We start from the raw sequence: 20,133 nt of genomic DNA on the forward strand, positions 1-20,133 counted from the left end.
CCAAAATTAAGGACATCAAAGATTACAAACATTTTTAAAATTATTGTTTATTAAAGCAAATCTATGATGAATGAAAAGTCAGAAAACTTGGATCATATATACAAAAGACAAGCATATAAAAAGAATTCATTTTTTTAATAAGGGTCTTAATAAAACCAATTCTTCAAGGGGGAGAGAAATAGTGCACAGCGATGAAATATAGATAAATTGATGAAAGAAAGTAGCAAAAGGAAGTAGGGATATCTTAAGAAATATTAGAAAAAGCAAGAAGGAGAAAAAAAATCTTAGGGTTAGGGTTATGCACAAGTAGGGCATATAAATGACTGGACAGAATAAAGGTGGTTAATGTTTTTCCTCTTATTTCTACTTAAGAGAGGGGAGCTTCAACAGTCAGAAGAACAAAGTTCCACAAGTCTTCAAGACTCCATATTTACATTTTTCCTCAGATGTGTTTGTCTTTGCCAGATAAGGGCTTTTTTCTTCCAAATGTAGCAGAATTTAGAGACACTTTATAAGGAGCAACAACCAACAGGGCAGCAGCAGGTTTTCACTGACTTCTCTCTTCACTGGTTCCTTGGAAAAGAGTCCCTTTGACTGCCTCAAAAAGAACCTCAGACAGACTTCAAGATTGTTACAATGAAGCAGCAAATCCTAAACTATGTCTGTTGGTCATTTCTGCAGCCAGTTCTTTCCTCCCGTTTCTTATTGCCTTTGTTGAGCATTTGCCTGAAAGGGGACTGTCAGGATATAGGGAAGAAAAGCGCCCCAGGGTCCAGACGGGGAAGACATTTCGATAGGAGCTGTAGCTGATAGCACAAGTCTTGTTAAATACACCTGCATTATTCTCCTGTAAGCAAAACAAGAAACAAAATGTAAAGCTTCCCTCTCATCTTTCCTGTGCATTTCATAGCCCAAAAGATCCTGCAGGAACGGAAAATAAAACATGTGAGTCACCTGCACCCAACATACATGACCACATACGGGAAGCTTCTAACAAGTTGACTTGCCTTGTATATCAAAAGAATAAAAAGTCTGCATATTTTGAGGATAATTTAGGAATTCAAAAAGGAGGGACTTGCTGCTGTTGAAATGGACTTAACCAAGAAGGGTATCAGAATAAATCAAAACTGAACTCATGATATTATTGCAAAGTACAAGGCAGTAGTGGCAGATGCTTTTTGTTTTCCATCCATATTTAAGCATTTCATCAACTTCATGAGAGTTTGGGGACAACCCACTTTAATGTATTTTAATTCATATATTAATCATTATTTAGCATATAGTAATAGCTTTGGGGATGGTGTGGTTATCCACTGACTGAGCTGCTTTGTTAGGCAGGGAAAATAGCAATAGATGGAAGCCAGACCATCTGCCTTCCTGCTCAAGAATGGCTGTCCATTAAGATGATGGACAAGGTCAAAGTACCAAGTTCTCAGGAATTCTTCTTGTTCCAAAGATTTTATTTCTTTTAAAAAACACAAATATTTCATCATTCGTCAATCATTAAAACATTGAAGTACAATTTTTTTTGTATGCCCCTCCCTCCACCCCCCCAACCCCCTCCTCCTCCCCACCCCACTTCCCAGAACCCGTACACGGTATGGATTTTTAACTAACACAGTCTAAAATCTATTGAGAAAAAATAAATAAAGAAATCAATGACATTCTACATTGACCTTAGCTTCTTCTTGCTGAACTAACTTTAAACAATTTAAATCATTTCTGATCTTAAGCATAGGCTAACTGGAATTTCTTGGTCCCGTATTTATTTTGTATATAGTCAATCCATTTTTTCCAGTCTCGTTTATATCTCTCATTTGAGTGATCTTTAAGATATGCCGATATTTTAGCCATCTCGGCTAAGTTGGTGACTTTCAATGTCCATTCTTGGATTGTAGGCAAGTCTTCCTTCTTCCAGTATTGCGCCACCAACAGTCTTGCTGCCGTTATTAGGTGCAGAATCAGGTTAGTCTCTACCACTGTAAAATCAGTACATATACCTAGTAAAAGTAACTGAGGAGTAAACTTTATCCTTCTTTTAAAGATATTTTGCATAACCCACCATATTTTTATCCAGAATGCCTTAACCTTTTGGCAGGTCCACCATATATGATAATATGTAGCATCGAGAGAACCACACCTCCAACATTTAGGCTGTACATTCGGATACATAGAAGCCAACTTTTTAGGATCTAAATGCCATCTATAGAACATCTTGTAAAAATTTTCTCTCAGATTTTGAGCTTGTGTAAATTTCACATTTCTTACCCAGATTCTTTCCCATGTCTCCAACATTATTGGTTCTTCAATATTTTGAGCCCATTTTATCATACAATCTTTAACTAATTCTGTTTCCGAATCCATCTGTATTAATACATTATATATCCTCTTTATATGCATTAAGCTTTGATCTCTTATTTGTTTAAACAAATTATCCTCAACTTGGATAAAACCAATTTTTTAATCTATTTTCCACCTAGTCTGTAATTGCCCATACTGGAACCATGTTTGAACTACCTTCTCCTCTTTTAATACCTCTAAGGATTTTAATTGTAATACCCCCCTTTCCGAGGTAAGAAGCTGTCTGTAAATAATTCTATCCTGTTTTTGTGCTATATTCATATTTTCAATTGCGTGTCTAGGAATTGCCCACATGGGTATCTTGTCATTTAATTTATATTGGTATTTTTTCCAGACCTGCAGTAAAGCATTTCTTAAGATATGACTTTTAAAATTCTTATCCAATTTTTTGTTGAATAACAGATAAGCATGCCAACCATATACCAGATCGTGTCCCTCAATATTCAATATTCTATCATTGGTTAAATGAGTCCAATCACTAATTACAGATAATGCCACTGCATCATAATATAGTTTTAAATTAGGTAGTTTCAATCCTCCTCTCTCACGTACATCTTGCATTATTTTCATCTTTACCCTCGGCTTCTTTCCTGCCCATACAAATTTGTTGGTACCCTTCTGCCATTCTAAAAGATTTGCATCTTTTTTAAGTATAGGTAACATTTGGAAAAGAAATAAAAATTTTGGTAAAATGTTCAATTTCACTGCCGCTATCATACCCAGCAAAGATAAGTGCAATTTCTCCCCTTTTTTCATCTCCGTCTGTATACTATGCCAAAGTGGTTCATAATTATGCTTATATAATTTCCCATTTGAAGTTAAAATGTTAACTCCAAGATATTTGACTTTTTTAACTACCTCACATCCTAGCATCACTCCTAATTCTTCCTTTTGTTTAGTATTCATATTTATAGCTAATATTTTTGTTTTTCCTAAATTTATTTTAAAGCCAAACACTTGACCATATTGATTAATCGTATTCATTAAGACCATACTGGATTCCTGCGATTGTTCCAATATTATGACCAAATCATCCGCAAAAGCACAGACTCTATATTCTTGCTGCCTAATCTTGATCCCTTTTAAATCATCCAAGCCCCGTATTTTATTCAACAGTACTTCCAAAGTTATAATAAACAATAATGGGGACAAAGGACAGCCCTGTCTTGTACCTTTTCCAATTTGAAAAGAGTCTGTTAAACTTCCATTGACTATAATTTGTGCTGTTTGCTGTTGGTATATTGCTTTAATTGACTGTAAAAAATTATCTCCTATCTGCATTTTTTGCAATATCTTCAGCAGAAATTGCCAGTTAACTCGATCAAAGGCCTTCTCAGCATCCAAAAATATAAACGCAGCAGGGATCTGGTTGTTCTTTCCCAAATATTCTAATGCATTAATAATTAATCTGACATTACTTTTCATCTGTCTCCCTTGTATAAAACCTGTTTGGTCCGTGTGTATCAATTGTTGAATAACCAACATTAACTTATTTGCTAATATTTTAGTAAAAATTTTATAATCTACATTCAGTAATGAAATAGGTCTATAATTTTTAGGTTGAGTAGTATCTTGATCTTCTTTGGGTATCAAAGATATAAACGCTGTCTTCCAAGATGGAGGCACTTTACCTTCCGTTTGAATCATATTAAATAATTCTCTCAGAGGTTCTACCATTTCTAACTGTAAGTTTTTATAGTAAACCGCTGTCAAGCCATCTGTACCTGATGCTTTCCCTGACTTTAATTGCTTAATTACCTGCAAGATTTCCCCCGAGGTTATTGGTTGATTCAATTTTTGCCTGTGCTCTTCTGTAACTGAAGGTATTTTCTCTTTATCTAAATATTTGTCTATATCTAAACCATTAATTTTATCCCCTTTATACAGTTCTGTAAAAAATTCCCGAAAGGCCTTTTGAATCTCTTCCTGTTGAAACACCTCCTTCCCTCTGTAAATCAGTTTAGATATATTTCGAGTTTTCCTTTTTTTCCTAATCTGATAAGCTAACCATCTGCCAGGTTTGTTTGCATTACAAAAAGTATTGTGTTTTGCATATAATAAATTAGTGGCTACCTGGTCAGAGATCAACATGTCAAATTGAGATTTTAATATGTTAATAGCTTCCTTAACCTTTGTATCATCTGGGTTCATTGTTAACTCCAACTCTTTTCTCTTAATTTCCTCTTCCAGTTCTGTTCGTTTTAACCCTTGTTTATTTCTATGTGTTTTATTTATATTCATCAGCACTCCTCTCATATACGCTTTGCTTGCATCCCATACGAATTCCATAGATGTACCCTTATTCATATTCAAAACAAAATATTCAGATAGTAATTTTTTACAATCATTAATATACTTTTCATATCTAAATAAGTTTTCATTCAATCTCCAAGACCTTCTTGCCTGCACTATCCTTCCCAACTCCATCCAAACTGGGTTATGGTCCGAAAGGACCCTAGCCGCAATCTTTGTCTTCTTGACCCTAGAAAGCAAATCATTAGTGGTTAGTATAAAATCAATCCTTGAAAGGGATTGATGCCTGTCCAAGAAGAAAGTGAAGTCATATTCCTCTGCATTTCTTTCTCGCCAAATATCTCTCAATTCAAAGTCATCCATGATGTCAAAGAAAGGTTTGGGTAACTTTGCTCGCATCTTAGTATTTAGGTGGGAAATCTTCTTATCTCTCTTTGTGTCTATCAGTCCATTCCAGTCACCCAATAGTATACAGGAACTATAGTCCCACTATACTAATTTAGCATGAAGATTTCTATAGAATCTATCTTGCTGTTGATTGGGAGCATAAATTCCCCAAAGTAATGTCTTTTTCCCTTCTAGAATTAAGTCTAAAGCAATATATCTTCCGAAGGGATCTGCTTCTATTAATTCAGCTTTCATATCTTTTCTTAAGTATACAACTATACCATTCTTCTTTTCCATAGCAGAAGCTGCAAAATGTTGACCAAGTTTTGAGTTAATCAAATATTTTTGATCAGTTGACTTGATATGAGTTTCTTGCAAACAAATCACATCATTCTTAAACTGTTTGAGATAATGAAATATTTTCTTCGTCTTCTGTGGAGAATTCAGTCCGTTGACATTCCATGTTAAAATCTTAGTTGTCATCTTTGATTGGCTGAAGCATTTTTAGAGCTTCCTGCATGGCCTGTTTAACCTTAGGTCTAGCTCCTTCCACTGCTTCCAGACTTGTTATTGTAGTTCCTTGTTCGATGGCCGGTGATTGTTGATGCTGTTGCTTTTTAGCTTGTTTCTCCATTCGTCTAGTAGTCATGCGGCTAGGTCTTTGTTCCATAACACCTTGCACTTTTAGAAGAGAGAGATGCTCCATATTATCTGGTGGTTGTGTAGTTTGCTGTCTATCCTGTCCTTCTTGTGGTCTTTCTCCAGGTCCAGATGGTGCAGGGTATCCGGCCTTCAATATATTATAATAAAATCTCGGGCTTTCCATACAGAGATGAGGCGATATCTTTGCTTATCAAATGTAAATATAATGCCAAATGGTGCATCCCATCTATACTGTATCTCACGATTTCTGAGTTCTTCGACCAAAAAAGCGTAGTCTCTCCTGGCTCTTAACATTTGAGGTGGTATCTCTTTCAAAACAATCAGGTCTTGACCGCCAATTTGAAGCTTAGTGTTATAAGATGCTTGCAGTACCATATTTCTAAGCTCTCTTATAGTAAAATATATAACGATGTCTCGGGGAAGCTGCTTCTGCTTTGCCAGCCAAGAATTAACGCGGTAAGCTTTGTCGATTTGCCAGTCAAAGTTGGTCCCTGGTCTTCCCATCAGGCGGTCAAAAGCTTCCGATAGGATCTGTTTCAAGTTCTCCTGTTTCTCCTCACGCAGCCCCCTTACTCTTAATGCAAACTCCATTTGTCGGTACTGTATCATAATAATTTCTTTTTCAGCATTTTCCACTTTTTGTTCCACCACCTCTGTTTTCAATGTCAAGTTAGTATTGGCATCATTAAGAACCTCTAGAGTATCTTCCATTCCAGAAGTATGTTCTGTCAATACAGTTACAAGTCTCAGCATTTCATCTCTAATTTTAACAACCTTAGCGTCGATTTTCTCATACAGCTCCTGTTTAAGTCCTTTTATTTCACTTTTGATTTCTTCTTTCATTTCTTTTATTTCCTCTTTTCTCTCCTGCTTTATCACCTCTCTATTATCTCTAAACTTATTTTCCATTTTAATTGTCAGTGCATTAAGAGCCTCGCTTAGTTTGCTCAGGAAAAATTCTTTCGTTAACACATCCCCAGCAGGGGGCGTAGGAAGCGGAGGCTGCAGCTTTGTGCCAGGCACTGGGGATGTGCCCCTGGAAGTAGAGGGTGACGACTTCAAATTAATATTTAGTTTTGAAGCCATTTCAAAATTTATCTGCCTGCAATTAATAAAACTCTGTTGCCTGAATATGCAGCTTTAAGTAAAGAAGCTGAGTTCCCCTTTTACTTTGAAGTTTAAGGCTTGGCAAAACTTTCAGTGAGTAAACATTGTAACAAGACAGTTCAGCAGATTCATCATCATTTTTCCAGATAAGCAAGATTAATGAGGGAGTGAAAATCTTGTAGAAATGAAACTAATTAAAAAGCTTCTGCTGGCCGATTGTGAAACAAATGATAAGCATTCTCCTTTGTTTTGAATTCTTGTAATAGTTAACAAAAAGTGTTCGTTATTACCGGAGAAACCAACCTGCTCGGCGCCATTTTAAAAGCCTCTAAGTAAATAGTTTTTCGGAGGAGAAAAAGAAAAGAAGCTAAACTCTTGATAAACAATTATTGCCTACGTAATACGGATCCAGCTCGTGATAAGATTAAATCAATCAAAACTTTGAACTGAGTGAGGGAGACCTACTTTGTCCCGCACAAAGCAGTTTGAAGTTCCCAGCATGGACAGCCGTTCTGCTTTGGGCTAGCCCCCCTCTCCCTGCAAGCACAAAAGCTGCAAAAATCGAAGCGCATTTGCCAGCAAAACAAATTCTTCTTTCCTTCTTGCTGAAGGATAAGAAAACCTGATAAGACGTCAGATGGAAGATCCTCTAAACAGATACGTAGCCAGGAATTCGGAGGCAGCTTGTTTTTTGCTGCCACCACCAGCAGGCTCCACCCAGGAAGCCTTCTCAGGAATTCTTTTAGTGTAGGAATATTATTGATAAGATAAAAGTCTTAACAAACCTTGTAGGTTTTGTTGAATTATGTTACTTCTGAAATGTATGCATGATGTTACTTTTAACGATTGGTTTACAGTGATGTTTCTTTGACTGGTTCATGGCAATGTATGATTTTCAAACCTGCATAAATGGGATGTGGCCATTTTGGAACTTGCTTCTTGGCAATCTTTTTTTTTTTTTAAGTCTTATTGCTTTCCATCTATCTGGTGTGGCTTATTGGCTCTGCACGCCGGATAAAAGGACCTAAGCTGAGAAGAGGACTTTGAGAACTAAGCCTTTTAAGCATTAAAAACTGTTGGCATGGCAGTTCCTCAAGAGTAGCCTAAGAGTGGGAAAGAATATACCACTTAGCTGGTAGGCCGTGCAGAAGATAAGTAAAAACATATCAGTAAATCCTACAGAGCAACAGAAAAGGAACTTTTTTGATGCTGAAAAATCCAGGGAGAAGGATTATAAGGGCTAAGTAATTGAGGCACAATGCTTTTAAGCAAAAGACAGGTAAACTGAAAAAAGAGACATTTTACCTGGGGCCAGTCCCCATTAGGCAGCTGTTTCTCAATCAATAGTTTAATTCCCTTTTCCAGAACTCCAACATCTGGATACCTGCAAAGCAAAATGAACCAATCAGATGTAGTAATTAAGAGGCTGGACAGAAACTAGAAGCTAGTAAGTTCTAGTGCTCCATTAATCATGAAAGCTGGCTAGATGACTCTGGGCCAGTCACTCCCAATCTAATTCATCCCACAGAAGACAAGAGGAGGAGGTCAGAGCATAATGTGTATTGCCTTGAATGCACATTATAAAGGCAGGATAGAAATCACCATCTTCCCCTTCTCCTCCACTTGCTTCCTATAAAACTGCTACAAGCAGATTCAGGGAACTTAACTTGCAGTTAAATTTAGAGAAAGAAAAGATAGCAGAGAAAACATCTATGTTCAGAAAAGCTCTTTTTCCATGTGCTACAGTACCCCAAGCACAAAAATCCAGTCCAATCTCTTGTTAGAATTTCCATCAGAGACCTGTGATTAATTACCCAATTCATGGCAAACATTTAAGGTGGCTGAGGGCATTGCTGAAGGGTCTTGTGGTGTATAATAGGTCTTCAGATAGACTCTATTCACAGCTCAGCACACTTTATTTCAAATGATAGAAAATTGAATGTGGGTGTGAGACTATGGAGAAAATGCTGTTTCGGGAAACATCCTAAGGATACTGTTTTGCACAATCAGTTACAGCACCTATATTGGAAGTGGTTGTGTGGACCAGTGGTGTGTTTCAAAAAAAATTGCTACCTATTTTGTGGGTGTGGCCTATTTTGTGGGTTTGGCTTAGCGGTCATGTGACTGTGTGGGTGTGGCCAACTTGATGTCACTCACCAGGAGATGTCATGGCTTGGGTAAAATGTGGTGAAGCTCACTTAACAACACTCTTACTTAGCAACCAAAATTTTGGGCTCAATTGTAGTCATAAGTCAAGGACTATCTCTGCTTTCCTCTGCATGGCAGCCTTGTCCTAGTAAACTCCTTCTCCTTTCAGGCAATTTTTCTGGCACCAAAATAATCCAAACAATGTAAGGTTTCCTGTTGCAGCAGAGGGTTGGACTAGATTACCTTCTAGCCCTAAATTGCTGTGCTGTTTTCCCTCCCTCCCTCCCTTACTTCTTTCTTTCTCCCTTCCCTCTGTGGGAAGCCACCAACCCCCAAAGGCAGTGGATCCTGCAAGCTCTTACCTAGCAGCCATGAGTCCCAAGAGAGCCCAACAGGTGTTGTGGATCTGCGATGCAATGCTCTGGACATATCTGCGTTGTTCACAAGACTCAAAGTCCTCTCCCCAACCACCATCCTCCATCTGCTTGGAGACTAAGAACTCACAAGCCCGGGACACTGCCTGACAGGCCGCTCTAGGAGGAGAAGGCAAAAGGATGGAAATTCAGAGCCACCCTTGCCAACCAAAAGAGTGATTGGAAGAGCAAGGAAAAAGATTTTATCCTAAAGTGCTCATGAGAAGTTTCTTCCACTGCCAATCTTTCCTCCTAACCAGAAATGAAAGGAGAAAGGAGGTGACTCACCTGCCACAGTAAGTCTGCTGCATACAAGCATGTGCTTCCAATCCAAACCATGTGCCATAAGTGAAGCACACACCCCAGCTTCTAAAAAGGAGAAGAAATCAGTCAGCCAATGCAGACTGCTCAGGGCAGAAGGGAAGGGAGGGTAAAATACTGGGCTGTCTGTTGTTCATTCTCTGCAGCAATGAGAGAGAGAGGGGGGGAGGGAGGGAGGGAGACGGAGAGAGAGAGAGAGACGGAGAGAGAGAGAGAGACGGAGAGAGAAAGAGATGGAGATGTGCCTGTCAGAAACAGGTCCACAGTGGGTAACCTTCTGCTACAATGACAAAGGGCCACTGAGTGCAAACCAACAAGGGAGCAAAACTTTTTTGAGCATGCTAACAAACCGGGTCGTTGGCTCTCTTATAGACTTCGAAAAGAAAGAGAGAGCAGACGTATAGCTCAACTGCAGAATAGTAAAGGGGAATTAGTAGAAACCAAGGGGGAGAAACAGGAAATTATCCAAGGTTTTTTTCAGCAACTATATAGTAAAGAAGAAGTTTCTGAGGACCAAATTAAGGAATTTTTTGACAATGCAAATCTACCCACGATCTCAAATGAAGCAAAAGCGGTACTGAACCAAAAGATAACAATAGATGAATTAGAAAAGGCAGTCAAAAAAATGGAAAACACAAAACTCCTGGCATGGATGGTTTGCCAGTTGAAATCTATAAATCTTTTTTGGAAATTTTAGGACAAGAGATGATAGTAATATTTAATGCTGTCTTGACGGATTCTATCGCACCGAAATCATTGGCTGAGGCTTATATAACCCTTTTGCCTAAAGCTGGAGCTGACCGCACCCAAATTAAAAACTATAGGCCCATTTCACTTTTGAATGTGGATTATAAAATCTTTGCAGCTATACTGGCAGATAGACTTAAATTCTTCCTTAACAAATTTATACACCCTGATCAGAACGGCTTCCTGCCGTCAAGGCATTTGAAAGATAATGTTAGAATTATTTTGGATGCCTTAGAATATTATGAAGCTCTGCCGGATAAACAAGTGGCCTTTATGTTTCTTGATGCACAAAAGGCTTTTGATCGGGTAAATTGGAACTTTATGTTGTCACAACTAGAAAATATGAAGTTTGGAGAAAACTTCTTAAATGCAATTCGGGCAATTACAATTTATGTACGACAAACCGCGACATTATTGGTAAACGGAGAAGAGGCGGGTGATATTGAGATTGGTAAAGGCACAAGACAAGGATGCCCGGTATCCCCCCTACTGTTTATCCTCACTAGAACCCCTTCTTAGAATAGTGAGAAGTAACACACAAATTAAAGGGTTACGAGCTAAAGCTCAGGAATTTAAGGTCCAGGCTTTCACTGATGACCTTGTTTTTATCCTGGAGGATCCTATGGCTTCTGGGATACAACTTTTACGTAAAATAGAGGAGTACGGTAGGATAGCGGGGCTACGTATAAACAAAGAGAAGACAAAACTGTTAATTAAGAATATGACTCTGAACCAGAAAAGGAAAGTACAAAGCCTGTTAGGGATTAACATGGCCCACAAAGTACAATACTTGGGAATTTGGCTCACGGAGAGATGTTCCTCTATCAAGGTAGATAACTATATGAAATTGCTACAGCAGGTATCTAAAGATATGACTAATTGGAGTGGCAAACAACTGTCTCTGATGGGCAGAATTGCGACAGTCAAGACATATGTATTACCAAAATTTTTGTTTCTGTTTCAAACGGCACCAACTAAATTGGACAAAAAATTTTTAAAATCTTTGGAGACAATAGTGACTTGATTTATATGGCAAGGCAAGAAAGCACGAATTAAAGCCCAAATATTGCAAAAACATAGAGAACTGGGAGGCTTCGGAGTACCCAACTGGGAAGCATACTATAATGCAGCAATTATGACATGGGTGAAAGATTGGGTGATGTTGAGTAGAAGGCGCCTATTGGCTATAGAGGGACATGACCTCCCTCAGGGATGGCATGCCTCCCTCTGGCAAGAAAGAGACACCCCCCATAGGTACTTCATGGGACATTATATTCGGAAGATTTTGATGGGGGTCTGGGAAAAGATGAGGAAAAAATACTATCTTAGGGTTCCATGCTGGTTGGCACCATTAGAGGCCTTAACGCATCCCAGTGTATTTAATTAGACAAGAAACATAACATATAAAGACATCATGACAGAAGATGGCAACATGAAAACAAAGATGGAATTAGAGCAGCAGGGCAGGAATTTGGAATGGTGGGAATATTTACAGGTTAGAAACAGGTTTAAAAGTGATAAGGTACGTTTTGGGATCTACCCAAACCCGCAGGGGCTAGATAAGATTTTGTTTGGTGGAGACAAGAAAATGTTATCGAAGATTTACCAATTTTTGACCTGCCAAGATGCTAATGAAGAGATGGACAAAAGCCTTCTAATAGCATGGGAGAGAAATCTTGGCTATGAAATTGAAATGGGCAAATGGTGGGATCTATGGAGTAAGACCATTAAACTTACAATATCTACAGCATTCAAAGAAAACATATACAAGATGGTTTATAGGTGGCACTTCCCCCCAATGAGGTTAGCCAAGATGTTCCCTGGGTTATCTCCATTGTGTTGGAAATGTGGAAGAAAGAATGGCACATTCTACCATATTTGGTGGTCCTGTACTGAGGCCACGAAATATTGGAAAAGGATTAAAAAATGGCTAAAAGAGGTTACCGGGGCAAACATGGAATGGAGACCCGAGAACCTTCTACTAAGCATTAAACCAGAAAACATAAGCAGTTCAATATGGCATTTGAGCCTACATATAATTGTGGCCGTAAGAATAACTTATGCACAATTTTGGAAATCTACTACCATACCGTCGGAAGATGCTATAATTAAAAAGATCTATGAATGTGCAGAAATGGATAGAATGACGGGTTGGCTGAGGGACAAAGGAGAAACGGAACATTATCTTAGCTGGAACTTATGGTATATGTGGGCGACAAGGAGAACAGCAGGGACTTAAAATGGGGAAAGTTAAAAGTGAACATGGGTATTGTAATAGATCCCTGAACTTTGTAATGCGAAGATGTGGCTTAGAGACCTAACAATGAGGTAGGAAAGAAAAAAGTTGGGCTGTGAATGACTGTCACCGCAGGGGAGGGGGGTTTGTATGTTTAAAATTGTATTTGTATCTGTATGTTTTACGCTTAAAAAAATGTATAACTAATGAATGCCGATACAAAAGGCTGTATATTTACTTTATATTGTTATGTATGTTTTGTCTTTTCTTATGTTGTTGTATTTTTCTTTCTGTTTTAAAGGTAATAATGTTTAATAAAAACTATTTTTTAAAAAGAGAGAAAACAGGATCTGTGAAACAAACCAGAGATCTCACTATTTGCAATGACACATTTTCCAATCCAAAGAAATGTCTGGAATAGACAGCCCTAAAACTGTCAAGCTGTATTTATTTAGAAGATACTCACCCTTCCCATGACCCATCAGCTCTCTGCTTTTTCTGACAATACCTCAAGCCCTTTTGCAGTATCTCTCTAAGTAAAAAGGAGAACACAATGGGAAACCATTTCAACATTTCCATTCTCTGTTCTCTCCTTCTTAAGCTATCAAGATTTTCTCTCCCCTTAAGGAATCATGATCTATTTCCTCCCCTGCCCTGATTCTGCACTTTGTCCTCTAGCAGACTTTCTCAAAAAGAAGGTCCAGTAAAATGAAATAAAATAAAGTAAAATAAAAGTAAACTCTGAAAGAGTCTTTCCTTCTACCTTCACTCGCCTTTGTTTACCTGATTTCCAGGGTTCTGTGTTCCGGGAAGCACTTGTGGAAATGCTTCAGCGCCTGCATCACAGCTGAGGTACATTCCACATATGTATAGTCAACCATGATATCACCTAAACACCACACAGCAACAAGTAGGTCAGAATGATCTGGATGTTGAATGCGGAATATACTATATACCATGTGGTGCCCCACCCACCACCCTTTGGCCTCTGCCTCCAAGCAATTTACCTCCTTGCAGCAAATGGGGGAAATGGGGTTTGCAGAGGCTGCAATAGGCGTGGCAATCCCTGCAGCCTGAAACAGCTGATGATCGGGAGGGGTCATGCTTAAACTGAAATTGAAAGTGAAACTTGCTGTTTGCTGCAGGAGGCAAATTGCTGGGAGGCAAAGGCAGATTTTTTTTTCTTGTGCTAATCAGGCTGTTTGCTGCAAGGAGGTAAATCAACAACTATAAATGCCTATAGAATGTTCAAATTATTAGACTTATTTTTTAAAGACTACTTTATTATTGTTCTAGACGACTTAACAAAAAGAAGAACCTTTTTAAAATAAATGCTTGACCTGAAGAGGCCCAATGCTATTGTATCTTTTTTTAAATAGCAGAGAATAATGTATACTTCCAGAAAGCCACATCAATTTTAACAGCGTCTGTAGAAGTATAGTCTGAAATATAACACCACAAACAGTGTATATCGTCTGTACTGTTTGCTGTTTGTTGCAAGGAGGCAAATTGCTGGAAGGCAGAGGAAGATTTTTTCCCCTTGTTTCTCTCCCCAAAAGCTAGGTGCATCTTATACTTCAGAGCATCTTATACTTAGAAAAATACGGTACTTTTCTTTCTTCCAGTGAAATTCTGGCACGTTTTACATGGTGAAGCCATCAAAAGGCAAGAAAACTGCTGAGCAGTGGGAAAGTGAGGGGAGGGCGGTAGATTCAACCCATCTTTATTCTATAAAGGCAACCATCCCTTGGACAGAATAAACCGTAGCAGAGACTGACATGAATTGTGTAGAAAGGGAACCGAAGGCCTTCTAGAGAAAGTAAAGAAGCCATATAAGTTTTCACTCTTACCAAATACCTCTGAAGGATTCAACAACTCCAACAACCAGCCTCCGCGCATAGTTTCATAGGTTGAAAAGCCACCATCCGCATTCTGCATGTTTAGCAGCTAAAGAGAGAGAGAGGACAAAGAACAATCTGACTTGGTCAAAGAGGAGTCCAGGAAGCTGCAAAAAGGTTCAGACTTTATCTGCCTTGAAAATCGTCTCTAATGGAGCCATCACTCCATCTAGATCAGTGGTTCTCACCTTCCTAATGCCGCAACCCTTTAATACAGTTACTCATGTTGTGGTGATCCCCAACCATAAAATTATTTTCATTGCTACTACGTAACTATAATTTTGCTACTGTTATGAACTGTAATGTAAATATCTGATATGCAGGATGTATTTTTATTGCTATAAGTTGAACATAATTAAAGCATAGTGATTAATCACAAAAACAATATGTAATTATATATTGTGAAATATTTATTTCTAATTACAAATAAATGAAATTTTGTCTTGAAGCATGGTGTAGCACAGGGGTAGGCAATCTTAAAACACTCAAAGAGCCAACTCAACATCACTCCCACCCAGTCACATGACATCCCCCCCCCGCCGAAAGGCCTACCCAGGTTTCATGGCTCAGTGTTTTCTGTGGGAATAGGGTCTCTCTCTCTTCTCTCCCCCTCCCTCTCATTTCTGTTTTTCTCTATTTTTCCTCTTCCTTTCTCTTCTTTCTTCCTTTCCTTTCCTTCTTTCTTTTTCTTTCTTTCTCATTGAACATGATAGCAAATCCAAAATAAAGTTATTAATTGTAGGAAATTGCTTCTCGGCATTCTATTCATAGTGAACTCTACGTTGATAAAAACTGGCAAGATTGTACTAATAGCAATAGGATATATATTTTGATTTCTTTTGAGTTTGACAATATAATATGTTATCTAAATTATAAATAATCTTATTTTCAGATGCATTTTTTCGCCTTCTCTTTTGCTTTCTTTAAAAAATATCAGACTTGCTTCCAATTTGTGCCTTCTGGCAAACTGCAGTTTTCTTGGCAAGAGATCTAGCTTGCCATTGCTTTCGTCATAGGTCTGAGAAAGTTAGTCTTTCTTTCTTTCTTTCTTTCTTTCTTTCTTTCTTTCTTTCTTTTTCTTTCTTTTCTCTTTCTTTTTCTTTCTTTTCTCTTCCTTTCTTTCCCCCTGATTTGTTTCCCTCTCTTTTCCCTCTCCCCCTTCTCCCTCTATTTTCCCTCTTTCCCATTCCCTCCTTCCAGCTCTTTCATTTCTCTCTCTCTCTATCTCTCTCTCTTTCTCCCTTTTTCTCTTTCATCTCTTTCTTGCATGTGCAAGCAAAATACCTTCCTGGGCCGGGATCACGGTGGCGGGGACAGCGACTCCTTCCGCTGCCGCCACTGAGAAGTGAGTAGCTAGTTGTGCTGCGCAGGAGAGCCATGCTGCGCAGGAGACTCCTCAGCGCCAGACTCCTCAGTGCCAGGTCCCCTTCGTGTTGGCTCAGGAAAGAGCCAGAGCAGCCACCTCTGGATGCAGAGAGGGAAGAGTTCCAGGGCTCTGCGCAAGGAGAGCCATGTGCAGCACAGGAGAACTGGAGCTCTTCCCTCCCTGCACCCAACCAGCTGCTGCTGCTCCCCATTCCCCTCTTTCCTGAGCCAACACGAAGGGGACAGCAGCTCACACCGACCTAGTCTGGTGCTGAGGAGTCTCCTGCGCAGCGTGGCTCCCCTGTGCTGTGTACCCAGTTACTCACTCATTGCGCAGTGTTGTCCCCTCCGCCTTGATCCTGGCCCAGGATTGTGCACGCGCTAGAGATGAGCAGCTAACAATTTCCCCCTCGGATCCTGGCGGAACTAAGCAGAGCCAGCTCAGCAGAGCCAGGTCTGTGCCGGGGGCAGGGAAGCGATGTCAGGTGGAAACTCGGCCACCGCCGCAGCCTCTCCTCAGCCGTTACCCTTCTCACTGCCCAAGCCTTCCCCTTTGATGCAGCTCAACCCTGGCGAAGGAGTGCGCCCTGTAGGAGCTCCCTGGCAGGAACACTTGCTGAAAAATGCCTGCTGGGAAGCCTGTCAGTCTTCTGGCACCTCTCCTTCCGCCGTGTGGGGAACCCAAGCCGCTCCTTTCCTTTGGGACAGCTTCTCACTAGCCTCTTTGTGGGAGGCTCCTCGGTGACCCCTGTGAAAAGGTTGTTCGACCCCCAAAGGGGTCGCGACCCACAGGTTGAGAATCGCTGATCTAGATGTATATTCAGCCCCATACTTCCCTGAAAATCACAATTCCTCTGTGAATTCAGTCTAACTTATTGTTTGTGGGCACACCTTGTACTGCTGCTTTTTTTAAAAAAAAATATTTTGTTTCTACAAACTTTACATCTTTGCAACACATTACATTTTTTACCTATCTATGATGTCTGTTTTATCTATACAAATAAATATTTTATAACTATGACTATATATAATATTCTATATGTTCTATGTATAGTAGTTTTTACTACATTTATGTTGTTTTGTATAATCTATATAAATAAAAATGTAATGATTGTTTGTTCAAAATTGCTAATCTCTGAAAGTGCTTCACCGATTGCTTTGAAATTTTGACACAACGTTGCATTCGAATGGCGTATATTATATATGTATATCACATAGATGTCACACCTGTGACAGGTAAAAACATTACTTTTTGTAAAAAATGCTTTTTTGAAAACCAATGCCATCTGGTGGACGTAAAAGAACACACGCTATACTAAATATTTCATTATTCCATTTCAATGTTTCCAGCGCCATCTGATGGATGTAAAAGCAACACACGCTATACCAAATATTTCATAATTCCATTTCAATGTTTCCAGTGCCATCTGGTGGACGTGACAGCAACACATGCTATACTAAATATTTCATGATTCCATTTCAATGTTTCCAGCGCCATCTGGTGGACGTAAAGGCAACACACACTATACTAAATATTTCATGATTCCATTTCAATGTTTCCAATTGCATTGTTATATTGAATTTTCATAGATTTCGATTTATTTTCATTTTGATTTAATTATTTTGTGTGACATTGCATTGGAATTGAGCTGTGTCATTTATCATAGCGTTCATTTAGTGAGTATACTATATTCGGAACAATTCAACCTCTCTCCAGCTTCACCTCGACGGTCCCTTTATAAGTGTTGCTGGGCTGCGGCCACACCCTTTCCCCTTTCCACCCCTCATCTGACGAGCTTTGGCCATTTCCACCAAGGGGAGCCAAAGCCCTTCGGCCTCTGCCTCCCCTCTCTCCCTCCCCTCCCGCCGGGCCTTTGCTGTCTGCAGCGGGGTGCCACCTACACCATCCCTCGGCCGCCTCCCCCCGTCCTTAAGCCAGCCTACCCCAGGCCAGCCCAGTGGAGCTCCAGAGGAGGCGGAGGCGGAGCTAGCTGCACGCACTTTCCACCCCACCTCACAGCGAGCCAGCTACGGCCTCGCCAAGGCAGTTTTGACGGGGCGGTGGCAGCCTAAGGTGAAGTGGGGCTGGGGCAGCCCCTGGGTGCCCCGTGAGGAGGCACACCAAGGACTTCTCCTCCTCCGAGATCCTAGACATCTCACTCTCCTGAGCCACCGACTTGGGGAAGCCTGAGCGCAGCTCCTCCGAGGAGATGCTCAACAACTTCCACAAGGTCGACAGCCCCGGCACTATCTCCCCCAACCAGCCTCGCCCGGCCCAGCAGCCCCAAGTCCTGACCAATGGCAGCACCCACCCGCCACCCCACTACGCCCAAACTGGGTCACAGCAACGCATGGCCGGGTACAGCTAGTATATAATATATTAAATCTTTTATAACTGATTTTATATATTTGTGCATTTACTTTATTTCACACATTTTTTTCATTCTATATGTAATATTCTATATATTCTATGTATAACAGTTTTTACTACATTTACATCATTTTGTGTAATATTTATTTGCTATAGTCTATCTCATATTTCAATCTTTTAATCCTTTTCCGGTTTTGTAGTTGTCTATTGTTTTGTTCATCTTTCTTCCGTTCTTTTTTGCTTTCCTGCTTTTCCCCTCCTTTCCTCTAGCCAATAAATCCCATACGGAGTAATATTCAGATTCGTCTTTCTCTTTTAGTTTTTTCGTGAGCCATCGTTGATATCTGTTATAGCTTTGAAGTCACCAATTAGACATATATCATATTCTATTTCTATTATTTTTTGGTGGATCTTCTTATAAAATTCTTTTTGGTTTTTATTTGGCGCGTATATTGCTGTGAGAAGAATTTTTCTTTGTTCTGTTTCTATTTCTCGCTTCCTTTATATGTTATTTGTTCTTCTCTCACTTTCTTATATACTTCATCTCTTACCGATTTTCTAGTAAAGTGGGAGCCTGTGTCTCCTGGCATAATTTGTGTGGATTTGATACACCTCGTCTATGTCCCTTCCTTCTTGTTTCTTGTTTGCTTTTTTGTAATATGTTCTCAACAATCTCTGTGATTGTTTCCTCTAAATCCTCCTCCTTTTCTTCTACTATATTTTGAAAGCGGAGAAAGAAGCCAGCTTTTTCAAGTTCCAAAAACACTATTTTTTCCCTAATTGTCTATTTAGTGTAGTCAGCTTCTAATCTACAATCTCTATTCTCTTCTCTGTTTTTTCTACCTTTGTTTCTACTTTTTGAATTTTTTGTTCATTTTTTGTTATTTCGCTTTGTATTTTCCCTATTGTATCATCTATTCTAATCTCTCTTCATTTCTCCCATTTCTAGTTTAATTTCTTCATGATTTCTCCTAGTTACTTCGTGATTGTTTGTAATTGATTGTTGTGTTTTTGTAATTGTTTCTTTTGTTTTTGTAATTGTTTCTTGTGTTTTCAGCATTGTTTCTTGTATCATTGCTAATGCATCTTGCGTACACTGAAGGTTCATTGTTGAGCTCGCTTTCTCTAGACCCAGTGTGCTCTCAATTGTATGCTGGTTTGACTTCCTGGGCGGGGCTTATTGATGAAAGCAGCTTAACATAGCTGCTCTCGAGTTCCTGGTCACGTTATCTGTTTAGACGATCGTCTATCAGATGTCTGAAGGTATCTTACTCTTTGGGCAAGAAGGGAAGAAGATTAGTTCTGCTGTGCAAGTGCCTTTTGATCTTTGCAGCTTCTGTGTCTGCGGAGAGAGGGGGCCCAGCCGAAGGCAGAACTGTATCCATGCTGGGAATCTCCGGCTGCCTTGCAGCACGAAGTAAGCATTCTCCCACTCAAAACAAGGCTTGAATTATTTGATTTTAATACGAGCTGAACTCGTATGCGAGAACTTTAATTGTTTATTCAAATCCTAGCTTCATTTTTACAAGATCTTCTTCCATTAATCTAGCTATTTAAAGAGGCATTTAAAATGGCGATGAGCCTGCTGAATTCTTGCGTAACAATGATTATTTTCTTAATCTCCTTGTTAAGTTCTACGGAGCTTTAAAACTTCAAAGGAAGGGAGTGATTTATTACTTTGCCTCACAGCCGGCCAGCAGAGTTTTACTAATTAGTTTCACTTTTACAAGACTTTCTTTCTTCCGTTAACTCTGCTAATATAGAGACACTTAAAATGGCGATGAGTATGCTGAACTGTTTCGCTACAATGTTTATCTTCTGAAACCTTTTGCAAAGTCCTAGAGAGCCTCATAAATTTCAAAA

The 20,133-nt window shown here is 39.4% G+C and overlaps 1 protein-coding gene across 1 annotated transcript in view; it reads right to left on the reverse strand.

Annotated features, from left to right (window-relative positions):
* Positions 1–30: 30 nt before the first annotated feature.
* The window catches only part of LOC148045574 (lanosterol synthase-like), a 49,340-nt gene continuing 29,237 nt past the window's right edge, over positions 31–20,133 (reverse strand). The window contains exons 16-22 of the mRNA XM_087716630.1: positions 14,487–14,583; positions 13,420–13,525; positions 13,103–13,168; positions 9,621–9,701; positions 9,282–9,452; positions 8,077–8,155; positions 31–847 (exon numbers count right to left, since the gene is read on the reverse strand). Of these exons, the coding sequence (XP_087572756.1) occupies positions 632–847; positions 8,077–8,155; positions 9,282–9,452; positions 9,621–9,701; positions 13,103–13,168; positions 13,420–13,525; positions 14,487–14,583 (816 nt within the window). The 3' untranslated portion in view covers positions 31–631. The remainder of the gene's footprint in view (positions 848–8,076; positions 8,156–9,281; positions 9,453–9,620; positions 9,702–13,102; positions 13,169–13,419; positions 13,526–14,486; positions 14,584–20,133) is intronic.

Source organism: Thamnophis sirtalis, unplaced genomic scaffold (assembly GCF_051295495.1).
Source record: "Thamnophis sirtalis isolate CommonGarterSnake01/CBP01778 unplaced genomic scaffold, rThaSir2_p1.2 scaffold_5, whole genome shotgun sequence".
In the NCBI taxonomy this organism is placed as follows: Eukaryota; Metazoa; Chordata; class Lepidosauria; order Squamata; family Natricidae; genus Thamnophis; species Thamnophis sirtalis.